The sequence below is a fragment of the Drosophila gunungcola genome (genome assembly GCF_025200985.1).
Source record: "Drosophila gunungcola strain Sukarami chromosome 2R unlocalized genomic scaffold, Dgunungcola_SK_2 000004F, whole genome shotgun sequence".
Lineage (NCBI taxonomy): Eukaryota > Metazoa > Arthropoda > Insecta > Diptera > Drosophilidae > Drosophila > Drosophila gunungcola.
Genome location: NW_026453167.1, coordinates 4,843,387 through 4,868,283, shown reverse-complemented (window position 1 = coordinate 4,868,283; position 24,897 = coordinate 4,843,387). Strand labels below are relative to the sequence as shown.

The following is a 24,897-nucleotide window of genomic DNA, read 5'->3' as shown; positions in this document are numbered from 1 at the left end:
GCAAAGAGCTTCCGCTTCTCCCATAGAGACCCCGAATATCCAAAAAGTTTCGTCTGCGGGGGCTTTGTGACGTCATGACAACAATGCTGGCGACGACGAGTTCATAAATCGATCAGAGCCACCATTGAATCTCGTCATGCACCAACAGTCAGTCAGCCAGTCAGTTAGTCAGCTTGTGAGTTTGTGAGTTGGTGAGTTTGCCCCTCGATTTTCTCCTGGCTTGGCATGCAAATCGCGTTTGTGGCTCGTACTTTTCAATGCCAAAAGCTTCGGCGTAGGCACCACTGGCCACCACTCTTGGTTGCCCCGATGACGTGTGCCACCACGATCTGCGTCCCATTCCGCTCCGCTCCACTCGGCCCCAGCCCCTCGCTTTTTCCAACTCAGCTCTGTTTTTCCATTCAGCATGGGCCGATGAATGAACGCCAAAATGTTGTGGGTGTGACACCAACGCCGGCTCAGGTCATCAGTTGTTGCTCTACACACAAAGAAATTATTATTTTAAACCCAATATGAAAGGCAACTTATTGCAACACCTTTTTCAATTTCAATTGGATATTTTGAGAATAAATAAAATAATTATGTTAAGTCTTGTTTTAATGTTTAATCTCCAGGAAATTGCTTTCAACTTAGAAAACAATTTGGATATAGGTTTATAAAAGAAACTGTTATTCCGTAATTTTTCTCAAAAAAACTGGCATGAAAACAAACTTTTACCAATTTAAAATGAGCTTAGACCACACTTTAAAAAAAATAATTATTAAAATCTAAACAAAGTAAAGTATATCGCTATTTATATCGCTATGCATAGAAGTAGAAATATTTGCTTGAAACGCAAACATAATTTTCAAACCCCTCACTTTTTATTCCCTGTGTAGTCAACGCTGGTAGCTGACTGCCAGCTGACTGATAAAATAAAATCCATAACTTGTACCGCTGCTGCTGTAGGTCGTTCTGCCGCCGCCAACTCTTTGTCCAGCCAAGGTTAATTGTTGACTTGCAGTGGGCTGTTTGCTGTTTGCTGTGCTGTGCTGTGCTGTTTGCCAACATTTGCTAGCTCACATTATGTATATAAGATCTGGCTCGGATCAAGAGTGCGATCCATCAGTCTGCGCGGGTGTTTTGGCTACATAGATTACCTTCTATGGTCGCTCACCTGCGCATCATCATCTAGGCCGCCCACGAAGCCCAGTAAAAACTAAAGCTGCAAGTTTGTTGGCTTTTACGATTTCGTATTTATTACAAAATTGGTTTCTTTCTTGTTTGAAAGGGTAATAGTGTAAAGAATGAGAATGAAGACATTTACAATAATTTCGTTAGTTTGGTAAGGATTCTAATTACAATTGGCAAAATGTGATATACAATTGGGAATCTGATCAGATAAAACCATTTTTTTTCATGCTTAGTAATTAAAAATAGGTAAATAAAAGTTAATCTAGGTTGATACAATTTTTTTAGACTTTTGAACACATTCTTTGGCTTGAACTTTTATTGCATAAATTTTTTTTCATAAACATGGTTTCTTCACTTTTTTAAATGTCTTTTTTTCCGATGTTTGCTGTTTGTTTTCTTTCCAAAAAGAATTGTTTATATTCATAGAATTTATATGGGTGCCTGCAATTATTTGTATTGATGTACTATTTGGCCTTCTCTGATTCCGTTCCGAAGTAATGTGCTGATCTTTACCCTCTTGCCACCTCATCAGGCAACCTTTCTGTTGAATTACCTGCAAACAGAAATAAGACCAAACAAAGGAAGTCGAACCTCTGGCCCAAGTTTTCCTCCACAGCAGTGGGAGCACGGGTGCATATCAGTTTGAGAAATTAAAAGCATTTTGCGGTTTCGCTGACTATCGATGCTGCGTGCCGCTCGAGCCTCTAACGACATTTCATTGATTTGCTGTTTGGTTGTTGCTGCTGTTGCTGTTGCTGCTGCTTATGTTGCTGCTGCCGCTTGCTGCTGCTGCTGCTGCTGCGTCAGCAACATGGCCACGTGCGCAGCACAAGACGCAGGCTGGCTGGAGGAGGACAAAAGCATTTGCAATGCTCGTCGATTACGTACGAGGGCGACCTCTGTCAGCCAGCGTCCAGCTGTCCAAAAGCCACCAACAACGCAGCCACGCAAGGAATCTCCAGTGCGGATTTTGTGTTTAAGCCGCCGCTGCAAGTTCTAACCGCATGCCGCCACAATGTCCTCTTAATTTCCTAGCCCGCGCTCACCACGCGATGATATCGCCGGCGATCCTCCAGTGGAGCCCCTGAAACTTCAGCAGCCAGCAAATCCCCCATCTCCATCCCCATCCCCATCGCCAATCCCCATCGCCAATCCCAATCCCATCCAGCCGTCGTCCACTGTCTGTGCGCTCGTTTTTTAATTCAACTGATTGTACTGCAGCTTCTGGAATTCGGCATTTCTTAAAGCCTTTGCGCACACACATTGTGAGTCGGCAACTTCTGGCGGCGACCGGCAAACTGGCCACTTGGCCACTTGGCCGCTTGGCATCCTCCAACTCCAACTCCTGATGCTGATGCTTCTGCTTCTGCTTCTGCGCCGCTTCTTCGCCGCCTTCGCAATCTGAAAAGGTTAAGAAATGACAATTTGTGAGCGTTTTTTCTTTTCTTTCGTTTCGAATCGTTTTGTTTTCCTCTTATTTCTTTGTATTGTGTTTTTGTATTTGTTTTTTGTTTTTTTTTTTCTTCTGGCAAGTTGTCTTGCTTTTGGCCCTGTTGCTTTCATTGTGATTATTTAAAAGCCAGACTGAGACCTTAACGAGGCGCTTTTGGCCTTTCAGCAGGACTCACATTTAGTTAAGCAATTATTGGGCCGCAATGCAAACAAATAATGCGTACATTGTGTGCTTTAGAGTCTATCTGCCTCAGTGGTTTGTGTTTCCCAATCCCAATCCCAATCCCAAACCCAATCCCAATCGCAGCGAACCGACTTACTCCAATGATTTTCCAAGTTAATCAAAATTCTTTGCTATCCACGTTGAAATCTCTGCGACCTTCCCGCCTACCCACCACCCCACCACCACCCCCCACCCCTTTGTCATGGCTCTTCTAGCGCCGCCACCGCCTAGCCACGCCCAATGCAACGCCCATCCAGTGGAGCGTGGCGGAGGCAGCGATTTGGAGGAAACTTATGGTTTTTGCGCCATCCGCTCCCCTCCTTAGCTACTTATATAGGCAAAGGCAGCTCCGCTTCACTGACCAATTTATGGCTGGGAATATCTCTTTTTTCCCCGAGTCTGGTTGCCTCATAGTGTGGATTTTTCTATGAAGATGTTTTGCCTAATTGTTGGGTTTGAAAAATCTGGAAATTAACTATGAGAAAATGCATCAAACTTTTTTAATTATGCAGTTCAAAATGATTTATCAATTAAAGACTTACAAGTTACAATTGCTATTACTGTCATGCAATAAAAACTATGTTGTTTCTTTGAAATCTCTAAATTTACTAGGAGAAATGCAACAAACTCTGTTAACCTTGTAGTTAAAAATTAGCTTCCTGATACCAAAGTATTTCTATTCTTGCTTTATTTAAATTCCTCTATTTCCTTTAATTTCACATTGATCTATTTCATTTCGAGAGTGTTTGGCTTTCTTTTTTCACATCCAAATGTTAGAAAAATATTTGAAAACTTTTGACTAGACTCAAGACACAAATAAATTACATTTTGGTTTTATTTTGTGCTTTGCAAAGTCAGGGACATTTTTAAAAATTTACAGCACAAATATTTGGCAGTTTTTGATCTTACAGTCTTTTATTACCTCCTAGTTGTTTGTTTAATTAATGGTTTTCAATGATTTTCCAAATAACAAGCCCATAAAGTGCTGACAAATATTTTCTAAACTTTAACCAATGACTGAAAACTTTGTCAGTTTTTTGCACATCTAAATTGGTAGCAAGTTTTTAGCGTAAACTCCAGACAAACTGTACTTTAAAGAAGAAAAACACGTGTAGTAATAAATTCTAGGCAAAAGTTTTGAGCTGGCGTTTGTTTTGTTTGCGATTGCGATTGTGCCCATCTTCCAATTCATTATATAATGAAGCACACGCGGACTTCCCACACGGACGGGGCAAAAGCCGACTTCTACCCACAGTCCGCACGGTTAACAAAAGTTAACAACAATCGATGTTCGGCTGGTTCAGCTCATTTCCTGCCCACAATAAAATCAAATGTTGAAATCAACACAATCTATATGATACATATGTGTGTAATCATTTCTACCTATATGATATATACATTCCCTTCGCTTCCTAAACTTGAAAGTTTTCGCTGGGAATGAACTTAATGCCATCATACCAGTCGGCGCTAATGAAAGTGCCATAAATTTTCAATTAAACCCTGGGTAAAGTCATTTTTTCTTACTCCCTAGACCGAGATGCAGACAGGCGAACCCAAACCTTGGTCTCATCGTCTGATTGACTGCGATTAAGCAATCCAACGAGTGTATTTTCGTAGCGGCCGCTGCAATTATTTGCGAATTAACATTTATAACACTTGATCCTGTGCGTATCCGTTGAAAGCTGGACTGACTTGACGCTTCAGCGCGTTTAAAAAGTATTTTTGTTGGCCACAACAACGGCGGCAACTAAAGTGGCACTGCCAGAGCAACAGCAAGAAATATTTTGCCGCATTTTAAGAGTCTCGGTCCGTCCGTTTGTTGTATGTCTGTTATGCGGATTCATTGCAACCGCAGCCACTTGTTGCTGATGTTGCTGCCGTTTGCTGATGTTGCTGCTGTGTGCTGATGTTGCTGCTGCTGCTGCTGCTGTTGCTGTTGTGCTAAATTTCACACCAACAATGAGCGCGCGCCAACAATGAATGAAAATGACTGAACTGACGGAGAGATGACCACCGCTTGGTCCGCTGGCCTGGGCTAAATCGATACCTTAATTCAAAGGCACGCCAGACCGCATTTTTGGATAATATACTTCAGCTCCATCCGCTCCAGTGAGCCGCTGTTGCCGGTGGCACGCGTGAGATTTCCTGTCTGCAGTTTTGGGACATTTCATATCGGATTGCAGCCAAATTTGGCATCCTTTTGTGGCACGCGGGGTTAAATATACATGCGAATTCGAATGCGAATGCGAATGCGAATATATATAAACATCGATTCGGCTGGGCTGGCTTATCGGCCTGGGAATTGTGGCAAAAGGCGCTTATTGTTCTTGCTGTTTGCTGTTTGCTGCCGCCGTTGTGCAACGACTTTAAAAAGCTGTTAACATGCGTTGTCATCGCTGCCATATGTTGCACGACAGCCGACTCCTGGTCGCCACCGCCACCACCATCACCATTGATCGTCGATCGCTTTTGGGGCAGGCACAACAGCAGCACAACAGCAGCACAGCACCACCGGCGACGGCGACTTGTCACCACCTGGCACAACTGAACCACTTTTGTGACGGTTGCATCAACGGGCTGAACTTCTGATTGGCGGCATGCGTTGGTTTCCCTCGAAATCTATGCGAAAGTGGAAACGCCAGCGATTTGCGTAGCCTGCAGCGATAGTTATAGCTTCCTCAGCTCACATGTGCCGTCCCTTATTTGGAAGCTTGTGTGCGAAGCGCAACAATTATATAGATATATATATATATATATATGTATGCGAACTGAGCAAACTCACACAGGCGAGTGGCGGTGAAAAAAAACCAGCACAACAACATCAGTACACTCAAAAAAATGGGCTACCTTTGTTTAAGAAATTTGTCAAAGCTTTGTTTGTAGCTCTTAAACACACAAACAGATTTATTTGAGAAGTAGCAAACAGTTTCTAAATTCTAGAACAATTTTTTTAAAAATGAACAAACATTTTTTAAAAAAGATACAGTAGATTTTTCTAAGTTAAATTATTTTAAATGGAGTACTAGTTTTATAATTAATTTTAATACAAAACTAAATGTTTTATGTTATTTCATCGGCCCCTATGATTTCATCGATTTATTTTATACATTTTCTTTTTATTTCATTTGTTGCAAGGGAATAATTAAAACTTTTTTTATACTTTGGTTAATAAATTTAGAAAATTTAAAATTTTAGAAAATTTAACTTCTACCGCTCGATTGATTATAAATTTTTTTAATGAACCAAGTCATTAATAAAACTAGGAATAAACTGAATAGCTTACCAACACATTAAATATTAGAGAAATATGTTTTTATAATTTATAATTTTTTTTAACGACATTTTTTTTGATTTGAATGTATCACAACTTTTTTTTTACGTACATTTAATACTATAGCTATTACAGTTTACTTAAACGATTTCTTTAAAATAAACACAATTTCTTTTATTTGAAAAGTTGTTGTTCTGTGGCGAATTTGAATCTTTCTAAACTGTTTTTCGCGAGTGCAGCGCGTCGGTGGCCAAAAGCCGAGTCGAGTTCAGGTTAAAGCCGAGTGCAGCGAGAAATCGTCGCCACATTGGCTGACTTATGACGAAAATAATTGCTGGCTATTGCTATCTTTAACTGGCGATCGCGTCATCGTCATCGTTATCGATTATTCGTAGAAAGCCCATCGCAGTTAGCCCGTTTTCATTAGGCCGTTACATGCAGCGTATGAGTAATCAATAATAATTTTATCGCCAGTTTTATTACTATTTTTCTTCGTAGCTTTTTTTTGCAACGTCTGCGTGTGTGTGGTCCCAAATCGATTGCCATAATAATTTCACGCAAATATAGCACAGCAAACACAGCAAACAACAACTTCGACTACGACAATCATCGTACAATATTGTAATTTACTTAATTTCGTATCGTTCAGAATACGCAAATTTTGCAAAAGCGAGAAAAAAAGTGGAAGAAAACATTGTCCATGCATTAGCTTCATGTCCCAGTTGTAGTTGTTTTGGCTATAGCTGTTATGGTTGTTGTTGCTGTATGTGCTTTAGTTGTTGCTATTGTTGTTGTTGTTATGAAAGGCGACTGCGCGGCGTCTGTTTTGCCTGCTTTTTGGTTGTTTTTCTGCTGCGTTTGATATGCAAATTTTGTGGTTTTAGAAAGAGACACAGAATTATCGTATCTGTCGGCAGTTGTTGTGGGAGCTACGAATCAGGGGTTGCATATGGAAATTTTTCTTATATATGTATGTATGTGCTAGACTAGGAAAAGCCGAGGAAATTGTATATTTACTGGGTTAAGTTGTACTTATCGGGAAATTACGTTATTACGTTTAATGTCGTTTACAAAAAATGATTTTATTTTGGTCAGCAGAAAAAAAAATTAATTATATTCTTCGTGCTTTGATTTTCAATTTGCAAGCTTGGCCAAAATGCAATCCGGAAAGGTAATGCAATCCTCTGGCAGCTATCGTTGTCCGATTTAAATGAATTGAAGACCGTAGTTCTAAAATAATAAACCAACTAAAACTGGAAAAATATTAAAAAAAAATTAAAAAGAGCGACCTTTTTCGATCCTGCCGTTCCGTCATCTTTTGGGAAGGTTTATACTTGTTGGGTCTTCAAAGAATTCACTTCAAACAAATACAAATTAAGTTTATAAAAACTTAACAAATAAATCATGAAGAATTTAAGATTTAAAGAAAAAGAAAGAAATTGTTGATCATTTCAAACTGATAGCTTAAACAAATAAAAAAAAACAACTTAGAAAAGTTTAGTTTTTGCCCAAACTTTGGATTTATTGATTATTTTCTTATCCTTACCCTCTGCAAATCATCATGGAAAATCTCTTTTGGGCGCCACCCGGCGTATGCGCAATATTTGCGTAAGATCTTTGAAAATCGGCTGGCAGTGGGGCAAACAGTTTGGCTTGGCTTGGCTTGGTTTGGCTGCCACTTACGCGACAACGCCTTGACATGCCCACACGTCCGGCGACAACAACACCCAACAACTTTGCAACATGCCACCAAACTTTTGGAATTTTTAGCCGCTGTTGCGGCGTGTGAGAATTCACAAGTGTGTGTGTGTGTTTGCTGTCCGCGAGTGTAAAGGAAAGCCTTTAATAAGGGAGCCCAAAATTTATAATGTGGCACGCAATTAATTCACTGCCAAAGCTGCCAAACGAAGGCGCAAAAATTATCACACCATTCAAATGACGCTCACGAATGTTTTTCGTTTTTCGTTTTTTTCTTTTTGCCCATGTGGCGGGAAGGATTGAATGGCCACCACGCAACGTGCAACTTGCAACATGCAACAACTGCTAGTCGACACATTTTGTTTGTTCCGAACCGTTCTCTTTGGCGGCAAACATTTAACAAGCATCGGCTGTCCGTTGGACCGAGGATGCCACCTAGAAAGCTCACGCTAGGCGTCCAATTGGCTAGAGTTGCCGCCGATCATGGTCATGCCACATGGCCAATGGCCACATGGTGCCTGCCTGCTGCCTAGTGCCACCAAGTGGACAATGGCTAAGCCACACTGGCCGGTGGTCCTTTGTCTCGGAAGTGCTCCTTGCATTGCCTTGCATTGCCTTGCCTTTGCCGCCTGTCAGTGCTAATTTGTTGCTGCTCGTGCAGCGGTCGCTTCCACTAAAAATATAGCCATAAATGTTGATCAATAATGCGGAGGGACCGACTGGCAGAAAAATCTGCATGTCCTTAATGCCGGCAACGTGCGAGTTTTACAAATTACGAAATGAGCCAGGCAGACGAACTGGATGCGACTACATATGTCCACTCTTTTTCCCACGTCTCATTAAAATTGCAGTTAAAATGCAAGATGCTGCCTCTGTTCTTTTACTTTCTATCATCGTCATCGAGTCAGTGAGGCAGCGAGGCAGAGATGCGAACGAAGACGACGTCCCATCGTCATTATTGTCAACTCTCAACGAGTTGCCAATCGTCTGTCCCGGCTATCTTTCTGCCTGCCGTTTCTAGATTGATGTCTCTGCAGTCAGACAGTCAGACAGTCAGTCGGTCCATCAGTCCATCAGTCCACCAGTCCGCCGGTCCAAAAGTCCCCCAGTCCATCCCAGAATCGCAGATTCACAGGAGGCGGAGGCGATCGGAGGAGTGGGCAGAATTTAGCTTGGCACAGTTTGCGCACTTTGGCATTTCATTGCCTCTGCAAGCAATGGAATTTTTGGGAGGAGATTGCTAGTACTCCAACATAAGATAAGGAACTAAATTTTCATTTTTGAAGCTAAAGAATTTTGGGCATACAGATAGTTGACTTCATGCTTTGCACTGCTGTGCTTTATGTATTTATTAAACAAATTTCAAAGCTTGGGCCTAACTTCTCATTAAAGTACTTTTGTAGTTACGAACACAAAAATTAAAAACATTACTTCCAATGTTGATCTTTAAATACTTTATAAATTTTAAAAAACTTGCTCCTTGCCTGGTTCAATGTATTTTTTAGCACAAAATAAAAAATTAACAAAAAGGGATAGCTAAGATTTCAGATTTATAGGCACATTAGGCATTTATCACATTTTTAAAATGCCTAATTCATAACGGATAGTGTTTCTTAAATATTTAGTTTTTCTGACTGCTTAATATTAAAACTAAAACTTCTGTTAAATTTCTTTATTTCTCATTTTTTAAGGCTTTAGGCATAAACAGCCAATGCTTTCTACAAAAATGCTTAACGTTTTAAAGAAATATATATTAAAACTTTCTAGTTCGTTTGGCAGACATTTTTTTAACATATTAGAATATTACTTTTTAGGTTGTTTAAGAATAGATAGTTTCTCTTGATTTTTTGTTGCTTTAAATGCGAAATTCCGAAATTGATTTTGAAAGGGATTAATTTTGAGACCCCCTTGTTATATTGATTTCTTGTCAACGCATCAATTATATTACTGCTTGTGTTGTGGGAAAAACTACTCTTGAACCCAGTGTTCTTTGAAATTCTTGAGTACTCCGTCGCTTCTAAGGTTCGCTGTAATTGTGCAATTCTTTTGTTTGATTTGGCCGCTTAGCTGCCCACGATCTGGTTGATTGTTTAGCTGTTATTGTTGTTCTGGGACTTTAATATACATTTGATTCTTGTTATATATATATATAAATATATGATATATATATGATGAAAAGTATCGAGTGTGTGCGCGCCTTAATTAAAAACTGTGGCCCGCTGCTCGTAGGAGTTAATTAGACTGCGGAGGTGTACGGGCCCAGTTTTGAACCGCCGTCGATCTGTCGTCCGTCGTCCGTCGGTCGTCGTTCGCTTTCAAGTCAAGCCCCAGCTATTAGTCGCTCAATATTACGCGTTTGCCCGACAACATTGCTTTTGTTTTTTGTGCTCTCCGTGTTCTGTGATCTTGAGTTATCGATGGATGGCCGAGATGGGTTGGTAACATGGGGGACACGGGACTGCTGCTGTTCACACGCTGCTCATCAACAATTGCTGTCACGAATTTTCCACTCGGCGCTTTTTGCGCGCGCTACTTGTTTGTATTTTAAAATTTATTTATTTGTGCAGCCTCCACAGCCTCCACACACACAAACACACACACACACACACATGATGGGGATCCTCTCGTGGAGTGGAGTTGAGTGGATCGTCCGCACGGAGTGTGTGTGCTCCTCCTGGAGCGCACTGAAGAATGCATTTGATCAGATAATGTAATTCGCATTTTAAATTGAGGCGCATTCCCAGTTATACTTCTTCTCACATGCATTTACCTCGGCCTCGCCATTGGCATCCTTCGATTCTCGAGGCGGAGGAGTACGAATGCTGGACTGGAGGAGCTTCAGGTCCAGTCATAGCTCCTCTGGAGCAGCCCCACGATCGACTCCGGCCAGCATTGCGGGCGTTGCATTATTACGCACAAGTAAATCATCGACGACGTCCACCAACGTTCAACGTCCAACGTCGAAAGCCAACGGCTTGTTAAGTAATTTAGTTTGCCTTTTTTGCCCAACTCTCTTCGGTGCATTTCGCTTTTTTCTATATTGTATTTGGCATATTTGTTTAAAGAGCTTCTTGTGAGCTGAATTTGTTATTGTTTCTATAAATGCAATAAATTGGCATTCAATTAGGCCAAAGGTGTTTTGTGCTGTGGTGGGTAAAAGTGGCTCTATTGGCAGATGATCAAAAAATATGAAAAGATTTTATCTGAGATTCCTCTATAGACTACCCACATTTAGTGCACTGTTTATGGGCTTATTATTCTCTTTATTCTTTCTGTAAAATCTAAGATTTGATCTACTTATCAGATTGATTTGATTGATTTTATTAAATGATTGTAGAATTGAGCACAGGTTTGTTCATACCTTAGTCAATATGAGCAAGGAATTTACTTCGTGTTTAGATAAATATTTATTGAATGAGATACTTTCGAAGTACATATCACATTAATGCAGACTGTAAAGTCATCGATTGATTGATTTGGTTATCCAATTGTTTTTTTGCGAAGACTTATATTCAAAGAATTTATAAGTTTGCTCTAACAGCCTTTTAGGGTTTTTAACCAAAAAGATTGTTATGATGTTTAGAGTGCCTGCTGCCTTCATTTTCTAGCAAACTGATTTGCAACGCCTTCACTTCGCCTTTCCGATCGCATAAAAACTTTTGGCTACTTGGCATTTCCAGGCAATCAGGCATTAGCATATCGGTCATAAGATCTATAACTAAACTCGACGGACAGTTGACAGTTTTCTCCGCCCCGCAGACGTATCAGATTGGATTGGATCATATGCGATATGGGATATGGGATGTGGGGATATGGGATCTGGGATCCAACATGCGAAGAGAGGGAGGCTGGCTCGTCCTGCTTTCTAACGATTGCATTTTTGATATTTGTGACACGCAGATTTTCCATCAGTGTCAACAAGGCATTGTTTGGCGAACGTCAACGTGGTTGGTCTGGCTTCTCCGTATCAAACTCCTTGACTGCCTGGCTGCCTGACTCAACTGACAGACTCGATCGGCCGTCCGATCATCGTCGATTTTTCAACATCTCAGACCAAAAAGTCAGGCCAAAGTCGGGCCAATGCAAAACCGAATGCAGCGCAGCGCAGCGCGTACATTTGCATAGACACAAAATTATATGAGACCGAGACCCAGGACCCACAAAACGCAGCTTCCTGGTCGTTTTGTGTTTATTTATTTTTGGTTACATTTTTTTTTTTCGCTGAGCTCAAATTTATGTACCCACACAATGGGGTAACAGAAACAGTTGGAGGAATCGTCGAAGCCCCGACTTCTGCTTCGATGCTGGGAAGTCGGGCCCATGGTGTTGGCCTAAACACCATTCTAGCGGCTCGTTTAGCTTGTTTATTGGCATGAAAATCTATCAAAAATGCATCATGCATTTTATATTTATTATACGTAAATACAAAAATAATGTGCTTGACATTTGACCCGGCTTAAACGACAACGTTATGGCCAAGCCAATGCATGTTGCCCCTTGCCAGTTGCCAGTTGGCAGTTGCCTGTTGGAAGTTGGCAATGGTCTATTGCCAGCAAGTTTTGCCCGCAAGTCTGCCAGTCCCGACTGATTATGAAACGGCTTTGTCGGTATCGCGGGGATATTTGGTTATTGTCTTCGATTTTGCATTCTAACACAAATCAAAACGGGCCAACAGCAATCCAAACACTCGCCACTTAAATGCTCGTTTATAATGTTGTTAAAATACAATAAATAGCCAGGATTCGCAGCAGGCGGTTTTCACCAGCTCGCCAAGGCGAACGAGCACAATTTCCATTGCCATTTCCATTTCCCCCGGCCGTTTTGCAACTGCGCTCATGCTGATTTATGAAATGTGGACGCCGATGTGGCGGGCCCACAAACACGAAACCCCAACCCCTTTTGGGCCAGCACTCTGACCAGGCCAATACTCGATTCCCGGGGCCTCTAACTGGGCCCAGTCCGCAGGGGTGATTGTGTGATTGTGTGATTGTAGGCCCGTGATTGAGTTGTCGGCCTGCTGGGCTACTGTTTGCAGTTCGCTGAGTGGCTTATCTTGCGGTGCATCGCCACTGTTCTCGACAAGTCGGCCATAATTCTGCCGCCTGCACTTATCATTGGTCAGAAGGGGTCAAGGATTGATGGAGTACCCCGAAAAGTGTCTTAGTTGCAAACCCAATTTCTAGAAACATTAAATATTGCTGTGATATGTAAGCAAAGTACATTTAAAAAGTTTTGAAGCACTTTTTGAAGTATATGTCCTTAAATCTAATCCTAAATTCAGCTATAATTCATCACTTAACAAACTTGTTTACTATGTAGGCATGAATAGAACCCAAAGATTTCATAGTAAACATATATTATAATTAATTTAATTATTTTAAAAATGTTTATATACATCAATCTGCTGAATATTATTATTAAAACCCTAGCTATATTTATAAGCATTATATGATTATATCACTGATTTTAAAACTATCTTTATATCTATTTAGCTACGAATAAAACTCAAAGATTATTTTAAAACTGTAATTTAAAATTTGTTAATCTGCGGCTCGTTATAATTATTATACTCCTCATTAGTACTCTATTATATGATTATTTTAATGAATCTAAAATCTATTAAGGTACTTATTCTTGAATCTCTTTTTATTTAAAAAATTTAAGTAAAAAGTACTCCTCTATATGATTATTTCACTGATTTCAAGATCTATCCTTAAGGAACTTCTGTGTTTTCTTTTACTTCACAATTTAGAGTAATTTTAGACTTACCTATATTTAAGCGAGTGTTAATTTAACACCGATCTTCTTTATCTCTTTGCCAGCAGTCATGATCACTGTGCGATCAAGTCTCTAGTATTCAAGTCACCATCTTTCAATGTTCTCGATTTAATTAATGTTAATACACACACTTTCCCAGTTCTTTTTGATTAATCACACTTTTCACGTCTTTCCATCGCAACCATCGAGGCAAAAAAGCTGAAGATCGCTCCTCGATCGTCGTGCAGGTCACGCAGTAGCTCACAGACTGAAAACGTAGCCCCAGCGGTCGCAACTCTTGAGTCCCGCTGGAGAAACCTGAGAAGAAACCCGTTTGCGGAGACTTAAGAGTGCGATCGGCAGTTGAGGCGACTAGTGCGACAGGGAAGCTATAACAAAATATATATACAACCGATCCGCTTGCACCACCACCGATCCACACTCTTCAAAGCGGTTCTCTTAAGCCGCACTCTCTCGGGTTTTATTAGGCACTTATATTTTATATACTATGGTCCTCCATATAGCGACGATCTGTGGGCGGGACTTGCAGTTTGCTCGATGCTCGTGTGCGTATTAGATTTTATAGACCCGCTTTTGACTTGCTCAGCAATTCCATTTTGGGCCGGGCTTTATATACATTGGCTGCGTGGGGACAAATAAGCAAACAAATGAGTGTGAGTGGTCCCCGGTTGCTTTGCTTGGGGCATGAAAATTCAATTTACACCAACCTGCTACAAAATGACGTATCTCTGCATGTATTTATTGAAATTTATTCAATCATATGGTATATATACAGATATCTTCGTTCCGTTCTCCAACAATTTGTTGGGTGTAACCAGTTTGGCGCGCAAAAAAATATGAAATCAGCGATTGAATATTTTTTCTTTCGCTTGTGGGCGTGGGCACGCTTTTGCTTTTGTTCATTTTTGTAAAATGACACAATTTAATGAAATCCAAAGAATTCTCGACTTGGTCTTTGACTAATGATGAAGGCGCTGTTCAAAGTGCTGAAACTGATTTTTCAATTAGTTTTGCAGTTTTGCAGTTTGGCAGTTTGAAAAATACTGGCCTTTTTATGATCGAACTGAATTAGATTTATAGTTTGAATTAAATTAGCACAGATATACCCATTTTGTCAGCTTGGTAATGTCTCTGTGATTGGCTTTCAACATTAAAAAATGTTTTTTAAGATCGTTCTATGCAAGACTTGGTTTTATTAACTCAAATAACTCAAAAGCCTTTCTATAATTGCAAGTACTTAAAAATGTTTAAAACATTAGTTATAAATATTAATCGTACCAATTTCTCTTTAATATAAAATTTAGCTATTTTCAATTTCCTATCAATATTAAGGCCATCTTTGGGAAGAAAATTTTCAGTCCCAACATTCGGTTTAAGAACATATTTGAGCAATATTTTAAATGACAATCATAAAACACAAAATTTATCGCATATTTATTTTTCTATCAGTATTTTTTTTCTGTCATATTTTAATTGTTCAATTAAAATGACTTATTTGATAAAAATTTGTAATTCCACTTAATCTAAGCATCTGTAGCCAGCATACAATTGACTTTTTTATAGAGTTTAATCGCTGTCAGTGGCTCCAGATTGTTTGCTCAGCTAGGGACCTTCTTTGGCTTGGCTAAATCTAGCCAAACATCGAACTCAGTTTGTCTGGGCACCCACATGAGTAGTCAACCCCACCAGTCCTTCGACTCACTTAACATACGCCGAGTTGAGATCTTGTATTCGTATAATTGCAATTTCCATTCAACTGTTTGTTTGCCCGCCGGTTTGTGTCTGACTCCATTTCATTTGTTTGGCTAGTTTTGTGGTTGTTAGTGCCCATCATAAATTGCGGCAATCGGTGGCAAGGAGCTCCCCTCCAGCGGCTAAGGATGTGGAACAGGAAGAGGGGGGCAGAGGGAGCGGCACAGGCTAATCGGTGGCGTTTCATCTGCGGCCTGTTGTCCTGTTGCCTCTTGTTCGCCTGTCGGCGCACGCATAATTAGGCCTGAGGACAATCGTTTTGGCTGCCACACTGCGGGAAAATAATAGTAGGACATGTATATATATCACCAAAAATGCTGTACTCTTCTTCAAAGACATAATGATCTTAAAAAGCAGATACGAAGCTGAAATCCAATTTAACTTGGATTCATAACTTCAAAATTGTCTTTCCCAATTTTTGTTTTCAATAAAAATATATTCAACCTTGTTAATTTCAAAGCAATAATTAGCCAATTTTGTTTAGATTTAAAGTTTTTATGGTAATCAATCAAGTTGAAAAAAGACTTTAAAAAATTTAGTAGCTTTAAAACATTTGGTTTTATTTATGTGCTGTGGATACCTGTCAAATTTTGCAGAACCTTATTGGCAAATAAAAAGAAAACAATTACATTTTTTTTCTACTGAAATTACTTGAATGAAATTTGAATCGAAAGCTACTTATTTTCTGCAATACAATTTAACATATTTTAATGTATTTAATTTTCGGCAGTGCACTAGCAGCAGGTTACCCCTCGCAATTTGGCCAAATAATTGGTAACTGAAAACAATAAGCTCGTTTTTCGTACTCTCCCGGCCAATCGTGGCATCTTAATGCGGCGCAGACATTTAAATAGATGCTAATTCCCATCATAACTGACTCGAGGCTCCGTTTCAATGGTCTGAACTAATGAATTTGAACCCTCCGGTCGATTACTCGGCTGTGGCTGCTCGATTGAGACAGACTCACGACGAATCGACTCAACTCTCTACTTCCTGCTGGCCGCTTTCTTTAGCGCGTGAATCCGTGTAACCGCAACCCGCAGCACAGAAGAAAAAGACACAAAACTGTGATTTGCCCAAAAACAGAAAGCCGGCAAGAAAGCTTTGCTTTGCTTTGCTCTGATCTGCCTCGCTTTGCGGATATAAACGCTTTAAAACTCCATATTGTGGCCTGGCCCGGATGCGACGACAATTGTGAAGACCAGACCAAATGGCCAAACTCCCAGTTTAGCTGGCAAATGTCTACGCAGTGTTGTCGCTTCTTCTGCTTTTGCTGATGTGGTTGTTGGCTGCTGGTTGTTGTCCGTTGGCTGTTGGTTGTTCGCTTGTTGCCGCTTCGTGTCAACTGAGTTGGGCCTTAGTTTTCGGCTTTTGGTTTCACAAGCCAAGCCGCCCCATTTTGCTTAGCCAGCCAGAGTCATCGCCATCGCCATTGCCATCCCATAACATTTGCCTCAACGTTTCCTGTTCAGAATGTTTGCCGCTGTCCTGTGGTAGTGATTGTGTGATTCCTCCTACAAAATTGAGGAACAGTGGTTAAGGTACTTAAAATAATTTTTATTTTAAAACTGCTTAATAGTGGAACTCAAATGTAAAGTGTAAAAAAGAAACTACTTACCGGAAACCTGTTAATATTATTTAATTCTTAAGAAGCAAAGTATGAAATGAGTGCCTTGTTTAAATTTTTGATTGTCTTGCTGTAGTTATAGTTATAACTACAAGAACAAGAACAAAATCCTCTATCATATTGAATTTTAAATGTAAATACTCTGCGTTAAATTACTAAGCTAAAGGAATAATCAATATCAATTTGTAAAAAGATAACGTATTCAACAAGCCCTTTCTAAAGTCAAAAATTTTAAACAAAAAGCATTTCTACCGAGGTTTAAAAATCATGTTTACATTTCTTATGGAGTCTAGAAACTCTTTTATTGTGTTAAAAATTGTGTATGTGCCATAAAAACAATTTTTTTCCCACACACCAAACCCATTTCATCTTATATTCTTACCCTTTTGCGCCACTGTTATCCTTTGGCTTGTTCCCTGGGCAATTGTGCGTTAGATTTAAGTGCTTTCGTTTGCCAGGCTTAATTTGCATTTTTATTTTTATGTTTTCATTGAAAGCGCCAGCATCAATGGAGCCCGCTGGCTTCAGTCGAGAGCACATTTGGCTATTCCTTTGTTTTCGGCTTAAAGTTATCAGTGTCGGTAGATGTACACGGCATCAACGGTAGCAGCCGCCACAGAAACAACAACAGAAACAGTAGCAACAACAACAGAGAACAACATGCAAAATGCAAATGTTTATTGGCCAAATGCTGAACGATCTCAGCCAGCTAAACTGAGAATGGGCTAACACTGGTCCTTCTGTCTTTCTGCCCCCAGCCCCCCTGCCTTTTGGCTTTTGTTTTTGTAAGCCTTCAAGCGATTGAAGCGGGTGCTGACTGCCACAAAGTTGTCGCCTTTTGTTGTGGCAGCAACCATTTTGGTAAAAACAACTAATCAATTGGCAAATGTGCCATCCGTCAATCACTGAGTCAGTTGGCGGTGGTGTAGGTCACACGACACCACACGAGCGCTGGTGGTGCAGTGGTGGTTGCAACTACTGCTGTTTGCAACTGCAACTGCAACAGCAGCAGCGGCCACCGAATTGACTCGCACTCGCATTCACTTTTGGGGCAAATAAAATGCCACCTTGGTTGTGAATGTCAGTTAGCCAATTTGAAAATTCATTCATTCAATGCTTTGACGACTCGCTGACTGACTATTGCCAACATTTATTATTAGCCTTTCCCAAACTGACTATTTTTGGAGCTACCGATGGCCACACAGCAGCAACAACAACAACAACAAAGCAAGCAACAACAACAACAACATGCCGCACATATCACAGCAAGACAAATTTCTATATAATTGCATTTGTCGCAGGCTCCAAGCCTCCAAACCCCGAAGTTCGAACTTCGAATCCACCACTGGCGAGGCCAGATCGGCCAGACAATGCCAGGCCAAGCCAGGCCGGGCCAGGCATTATTTTTATATAAATTGCATGCCATTGGCCCGGCCAGTTGGCATTCCATCCAGCCAATTGCCAAGAGTCTCTCCGCTCCGATTGTAGTTTTTGCCTTGCTTTTAGCCAGGCTCAAACTCTAATTGTCATTTAATGAGACACGCTCGGCATTTGCGCACGACACACGACTATCAATTTGGCAAGTTGCAGTTGGCATCAACAGCAGCAGCAGCAGCAGCAGCAGTTGAATCAGAATCAGAATCAGCAGTAGAAGCCATCGATGAAACTGTTCGATTCGCTGACAAACTCATCCTGTCGTCCTGCATCCATTGCTGGGAACTTAATTCAATATTGATGCAGGGCAAATTGAAATTGCAAGGCTCTTCATTTGGAATACCATCTGAGACACTAAATAAAATTTAATAAAGTGACAGGCACCTTATGTGCTAGGACAAACAACTTTATTTAGAAATTAATTTCCTTGCCAATGATAGGTAGAAACATTAAATGTAATATTTCATTATATATATATATATAATTTCCTGGCAAGTTAGAGAAAGATAAAGTCAACAATGAATTATTATTGCCAGCATTATGTAAATCAAAACCTTTGATAATCAAATTAGAACATTTAATGATTTTAATATATAAATATTTATAGCTTGAATTTCTTGGCACGTCGTCAACAAATGCATTACATTTTTTCTTTGTCATTTGTGGCACAATGAAAAATTCATATAATTTCGTATTATATTTACCTTAAACTGCTCAAGAATGTATATTATAACATTTCGTAATAAGATCATGATTACATAAAGCAGAGGCACAAAGAAAATGCGCGAAATGATTTAATCACATAATAATGGAATCAACCCCTAAGATGATGTCAGTGGAAATACCTGAGGGTGTTATTTCTTAGCGAGTTCCAAGAGCCTCCGTGGCGCAATTGGTTAGCGCGTTCGGCTGTTAACCGAAAGGTTGGTGGTTCGAGTCCACCCGGGGGCGGCACAACTTTTTTATTTTATTTTTTCTTTTTTTTATTTACTATCAAATTGCTTCCTTAGTGCTTTTTGTTAATAAAACTTATATTTATTACTCTTGTGTGGCGAATTTTAATTGTTCAATTACTGAAGTGAAATTGCAAACGCTTTGGGAGGTCTGTAAATTAAATGTCGTTATGAAAGAATAGATTAGATAAACATTTAATTTGATTATTATTGATAGATAAAAATGTGCTGTAAGCCAGTGTAGGTTTATTTAAGGCCCTATAAAATGCAAGCTTGGGCACAATGTAACCTTTACACGAGCAGCTCCACTTTCAGCTGCCTTCTAGTTGTTTTTGCCCCTCTTTTTTCGCATCTTCTGCTGCAACTGAAAACCGCAAGCGTAACAACAGTTGCACATGCACATGTTGGTGTTGCCGTGGCCAAGTATATCATGGCAACTTGGAGACAGTTTGTCGTCGTTGGTTTTGCTAATTAAAATGTCTTGGTGCTGTCACTCAAAAGGCGGTCGCCTGATCCACTGGCCAAGTCGCTTGACTGCCACGACGACAACGATGACGACGCCCATTTTAGTCAGCTTAGCGGCAACAATGCGATTTTGCCTTTCGCGAAATGCTGCCGCTGTTGCCGCTGTTGCCGCTGTTGCCGCTGCTGCTGTGGTTGCTGCTGTAGCTGCTGCTACAATTTCATTGGAAGTCCGCTGATGTGGCAGGGGCACGCGGCGTATGCGCAATGCAATTTGCGATCTCCCTCGCACAAAATGGCGATCGCATTGTTACAGTTTGCAATTATTTTGATTTATTTTTTTGTATGCCGTCTCCGAGGGACGGCACTAATCAAAATTAAAATGACGCTTGCGATACCATCCAAGGCGATTCGATGCGATGCGATGCGATGCGGTGCGACGACGACAATGATGGCCCCGCACCGATCACGTCGCTCCCCGATCGCCGGAGAGTCAGAAATCAATATTCTAAATTCTTTAACGCGTGTGCACATTTAAGGCAACGCCAGCTCATTGAGATGCGTGCCGGCGAACAGCCTGGCCAGCACTTATACGCAATTTCGCGCCATATTTGGTTCAAACATATTGGATTTTTTTTTTCTTTTTGTTATCTCGTCTCGTCTTGTCTCTTTGCTCCCTGCACTTGGCTGGCATATAGAACAGGCCACAGAGCAAAGCGAAGATCTTCCAATCCATTCCCAATCATCTCAAACCAGGCTTAGCCTTAAGATCAACAGACCAGACTGTTTGTCTACCACCGCTAATCGAGTGTCTCTGTGGCTTCTTTCCTTGCAGGATGACCGATCACCCACTTCGTCGGGCAACGAATCGGATGATTCGTCGGATGTGGAGATGCCAGTGGAGGCTGCCGAGGTGGTGGCCGCCAAGTTGACGGCCAGCAAAACAGAGGTATCAGCTCCTCCAGCCACATCTTCAGCGGCGGCCTCATCTTCGTCAACTTCTGGCTGCAAGGCCATGCCAGCATTGAACTATCAGACTGAGAACACCGGACCCTCGACCTCCACAGCAGGTGGAGGAGGAGGAGGAGGAGGGGGCGGAGGAGCGGCCCCGGCGGACAGCAAGTATGTCTACCCAGCTGCCTCATTTGCCAACATACCGCAGAAAATGCTGAGGCAACTCATACAAACCGGACACTTGCAGCTCCACGCTGAAGAGGGTAACAAACTCCAAGATCTGTTTAACAAAATTGATGACAATTGATAAACCTTTATCTCCCCAAACAGATGGCAATCAGTATGTAACCATACCACTCAGTTCCACGGCGGCCAACCTCATCAAGAGCAACAAGTTACAGGCCTCAGGAGGATCGGCTTCAGGAGGAGGCAGCGCATCGAAAAGCGATCCCAGTGCCGAGAAACCCTTGACCATCAAACAGGAATACGATTAGCCCCCTGCCACGCCCACTGCTTATCCCATATTGAGAACTGCGTTTATCCACACTTGCCCAAAACATCTGAAAAGAAAATCATCAGCAGGAGATTACCATCACACAACCACTACCCTCTTAAAGTCTATCCAAAGTTTTCGTAGACGATCGCCGGTTAAGTCTAAGTCATACTATATCTACTATATCGTATATATACTATTTTTATACCTATACAAGAAGATGTGAAAAAAAGAAAGGAAAAGAAAAGAAAAGAACCCTGATCTGGCACCCAAGATGCCAGCGGCATATCTACATACGTAAGTTTTAAAAGTTTTGCAAGTTATGCATCGTAAAGGCATTACACTGATATCGAGATGATTAATGATCGATGATGAAATGAGAAATGGAAAACAAGGATGATATGGATGTTCCTAAATCGCAGAGATCATGTTGCTTTGTTACTAGTTTATATTGTTTTATTATACAATACATAAATACATATAAACCACTTTTTTTGCATAAAATCAAATCGTGCTGTGTGTGTTTTATTTATATAGAAATAGTAGACGATTATCCTTATAATTTTAACGGCTTGTGCAGATTGCAAAGTAATTTATGGTTTAATCTAGCGAAAGACAACGCCCCAAATGAATTCCCCACCCCAATAATTATGGACATTCACTGGCGGGTATATACTACTTTACTATATATAGTGTGTATCTGTATCTATGAGAGTGCTTGGATTAAGCACACTCACAAAAAGAGCGACGGACAATTGCCGTTTGGTATTTAGCCGCTTGATGGATGTGTCCGTGGTGGGTATTGTGCAGTTGATTGATTGACGACATAATCTTATTGACACTTAACCTAATTAAACGTCGCTCATTACTTACTGGCGCAGGTAGTTGGACGGACGGACGTACTCGCTCGCCGTCTAGCACCTGTTACCGCTTATGGCCCTCGATTGGGGCTAAGGAGGCCCTCGTCTTCGTCTTCCCATTGATCTTTTTGCGGGCAGAGGGATGAGCGAGGGACGAGTACTTCCGCTTCGGCGCAGGCACTTTGCATACAGGAGACCCACAAAAGGCCACAAAAGGCGCAACGTGTGGCACATACTAATGGTTGCCACTTGCCAGCCCAAGGCACAATGGAGCATTTTTATTATTTTACAAAATTTAAAACCAAACTTGTGACCTAAGGAATGTTTTCTTGTTAAAGCAGCTTGGTTTCTTCATTACAAATAATAACAGGTCAAGAAGGTTCGAAGATGTTTGAATATTAAGAAAGATTTGTATAGAAAGCTGTGAAGAAATTAAATTAATGATAAATGTAATTGTAGATAACAAAACAAAGGTCAATTAAAGATTTAACAACTTAAAAAATACTTCAAATTTCCATTGTTAAAACCCAAATAGGTTTATACACATTTACTAAATAACGTTTAAATCCTAAGTTCCAATAAATAAACTATTTATGCCGTAAATCGTATTAAAAAATAATTATAATTTTGGCTAAAAACCATGTCAAATGTGGCCACTGTGCGGTGGTTAAGTGCGGACGACCTGGGCGGTGGATTGGCACGCGCCGCGGTTTCCGTGGGTTTCGCTCTTTCGACTTGGACTTGGTCTTCGGCCGGAAGCCGTTGGTTGTTGGTTGTTTGGGCCATGTGGGCATTTATGGCCAAGTGTCGACGGCGGAGACAGAAATCAAACGCAAAGACTAAGCCATCCCACACACGTTTGGCCCCGGTCAAAGTTGAGTGGGTCACTAAACTCGGATATCGACGGTGGTGCTTGCGAATGAAACCGCAATTAGCGTTGATTATGGCCAACAGCGGGTTGATTGACATTCTGTGGGCTAGACCGTGTCCCTCTGTCTGTCCGTGTTTGTCCTGGCTAACGTTGCTTCATTATTAACCGCACCCACGCAAGGCTCATGTGAATATTGATCCTGCTGCGTTCCGTTCTGCTGTCCTGGCCAGTCGTACGATTATTAATAATGGTCACGCGCGCGGAAAACTTTGCACTTGCATTTTTCTCCAGTCAGTTGCCACCGTGTTGGCCAGACAAACGGCCGTGTCCTAGAGTGTCCTGGAGTATCCTACGGTTACCTACGGAATATCCCAAGAAAATCAATACTAATGAGCCATTAAATGTGGCCCCAGCTGCAGTCGGCCGTAGTCTAATGAGCTGAACGGCGGCGGAAATTGAATGTTGGCTGTAACCAAGCCAGTGCAGCAGGAAATCACATCAGCATCGTTTTTAGCCATCTGCCAGCAAAACGGAAACGGAAACCGCAACGGTGAAGGTAGCACTAAAACGGAAGTCTTAGCCGTAATGCCTTGCGCCTGAATGGTTGCATAGCATGGGCTGCTCCAGTTCCAAGTCCGTAGACGCCACCGCAGACGACCGAAAATCAGCCAAGTCAACTACAACTAAAATGGCCAGCAAGAAGGAGTACCGTGAGTTTGGGCTACTAAGGGGTTATACACAGCTAGAAGCCGACAAAAAAACAATTTTACAATTTTAAATTTTTAAATTGTTTATGAAACAAATATTTGTCGGTGGGAAAAACCTTCGATGGAACTTTCTGTGTGTATGCTTAAATATAGGTACACTAAGAAAATAAAAGAAAAATATATTTTTTTTTAATCAAACTGCATATAACCCCTTAAACGATTTAATGGAAATTTTTAAGCTTGCCGAAACCCGTTTTTTAGCTGCCTCGGAGGCCTTCACCATTCCATTGGATAGCGAAGAAAATCCGAGATGCCGCTAAATGAGACACTGCGTCAGCCGCCGAAGAGGATTCAGCAGATGATGCAGGAGGCGGCCAGTTCGCAGCCACTCACTTTGGAGGAACTGGAGGACAAGCAGCAAAGAGCCGAGCAAAGGCGTCAGGAGCTGATGCAGCAGAAACTGGAGATCATACAGAAGAATGCCCAAATGCTGATGAGGTCTCCAGAGGAAAATCCTGAAGATGAACAAGAAAATCCCGAAAACCCCGACTAAAACTCTGCTTCTCTTTCATTCACATTTTTTATTGTTAGCTTTAAATTATATATGTATTACTATATATCGTAGTATATTTCCAAACAATTAGATTGTATGCAATTAAATCTGCTCTCATCATCAAAATGCTGTCCATCTGTTCTTCATCCGTAATGCTATATGTCAAACCTTTTCGCTGGTAGTCAAAAAACGTGATCTATTTGTAATCGAGTGTCCGAGATTATATATGTACGTCTAAAGGCTATATGTTGGTATTACTCTTTGGATTGGCCTTAGTCGGATATATATTGTTTGCAGTATCGCTGTACTATATGCTTCATTAGGATGTGTGTGCGTGGTTGTAAATCATGTCTTTTGGGTTTGTTGGTTTGGTTGGTTTACTTGCTCTTGTTGCTCTTGACTTCTTCATATTAAACGTCGGATTCCTATATATATATATGTACTTGTATATATCGTATCGTATCGTTTAGGTATAAATATGCGTATTGTGTCACAGACACTACAAATGTCGCTTTGATTTCGGCTTGATTTCGCGTCTAGGCCCCCGCCCTGCCCCGCCACACTCAGAGAAACGGGGGCCAACAATTTGTTAATATTTCAATTGGTTACGTTACCTACACACTCATTAAAAATGTT

General features: G+C 41.0%; 2 protein-coding genes and 1 non-coding gene across 3 annotated transcripts in view; all 3 read left to right on the top strand.

Annotated features, from left to right (window-relative positions):
* LOC128253821 (serum response factor homolog) overlaps positions 1-21,779 on the top strand; it is a 30,702-nt gene extending 8,923 nt beyond the window's left edge. The window contains exons 3-4 of the mRNA XM_052982506.1: positions 20,659-21,040; positions 21,108-21,779. Of these exons, the coding sequence (XP_052838466.1) occupies positions 20,659-21,040; positions 21,108-21,271 (546 nt within the window). The 3' untranslated portion in view covers positions 21,272-21,779. The remainder of the gene's footprint in view (positions 1-20,658; positions 21,041-21,107) is intronic.
* On the top strand, positions 19,286-19,359 carry Trnan-guu (transfer RNA asparagine (anticodon GUU)). Its single transcript has one exon. It is a non-coding gene; the product is annotated as a tRNA-Asn (tRNA).
* Positions 21,780-23,596: 1,817 nt separating the features above from the next.
* LOC128253825 (uncharacterized) lies at positions 23,597-24,810 on the top strand (the record flags this gene model as incomplete). The annotated part of the gene is given in 3 exon segments (XM_052982510.1): positions 23,597-23,711; positions 23,970-24,014; positions 24,017-24,810. Coding segments are annotated over 3 exon segments (405 nt in total), but the record flags the coding sequence as incomplete, so codon positions are not given.
* Between the last annotated feature and the right edge of the window lie 87 nt (positions 24,811-24,897).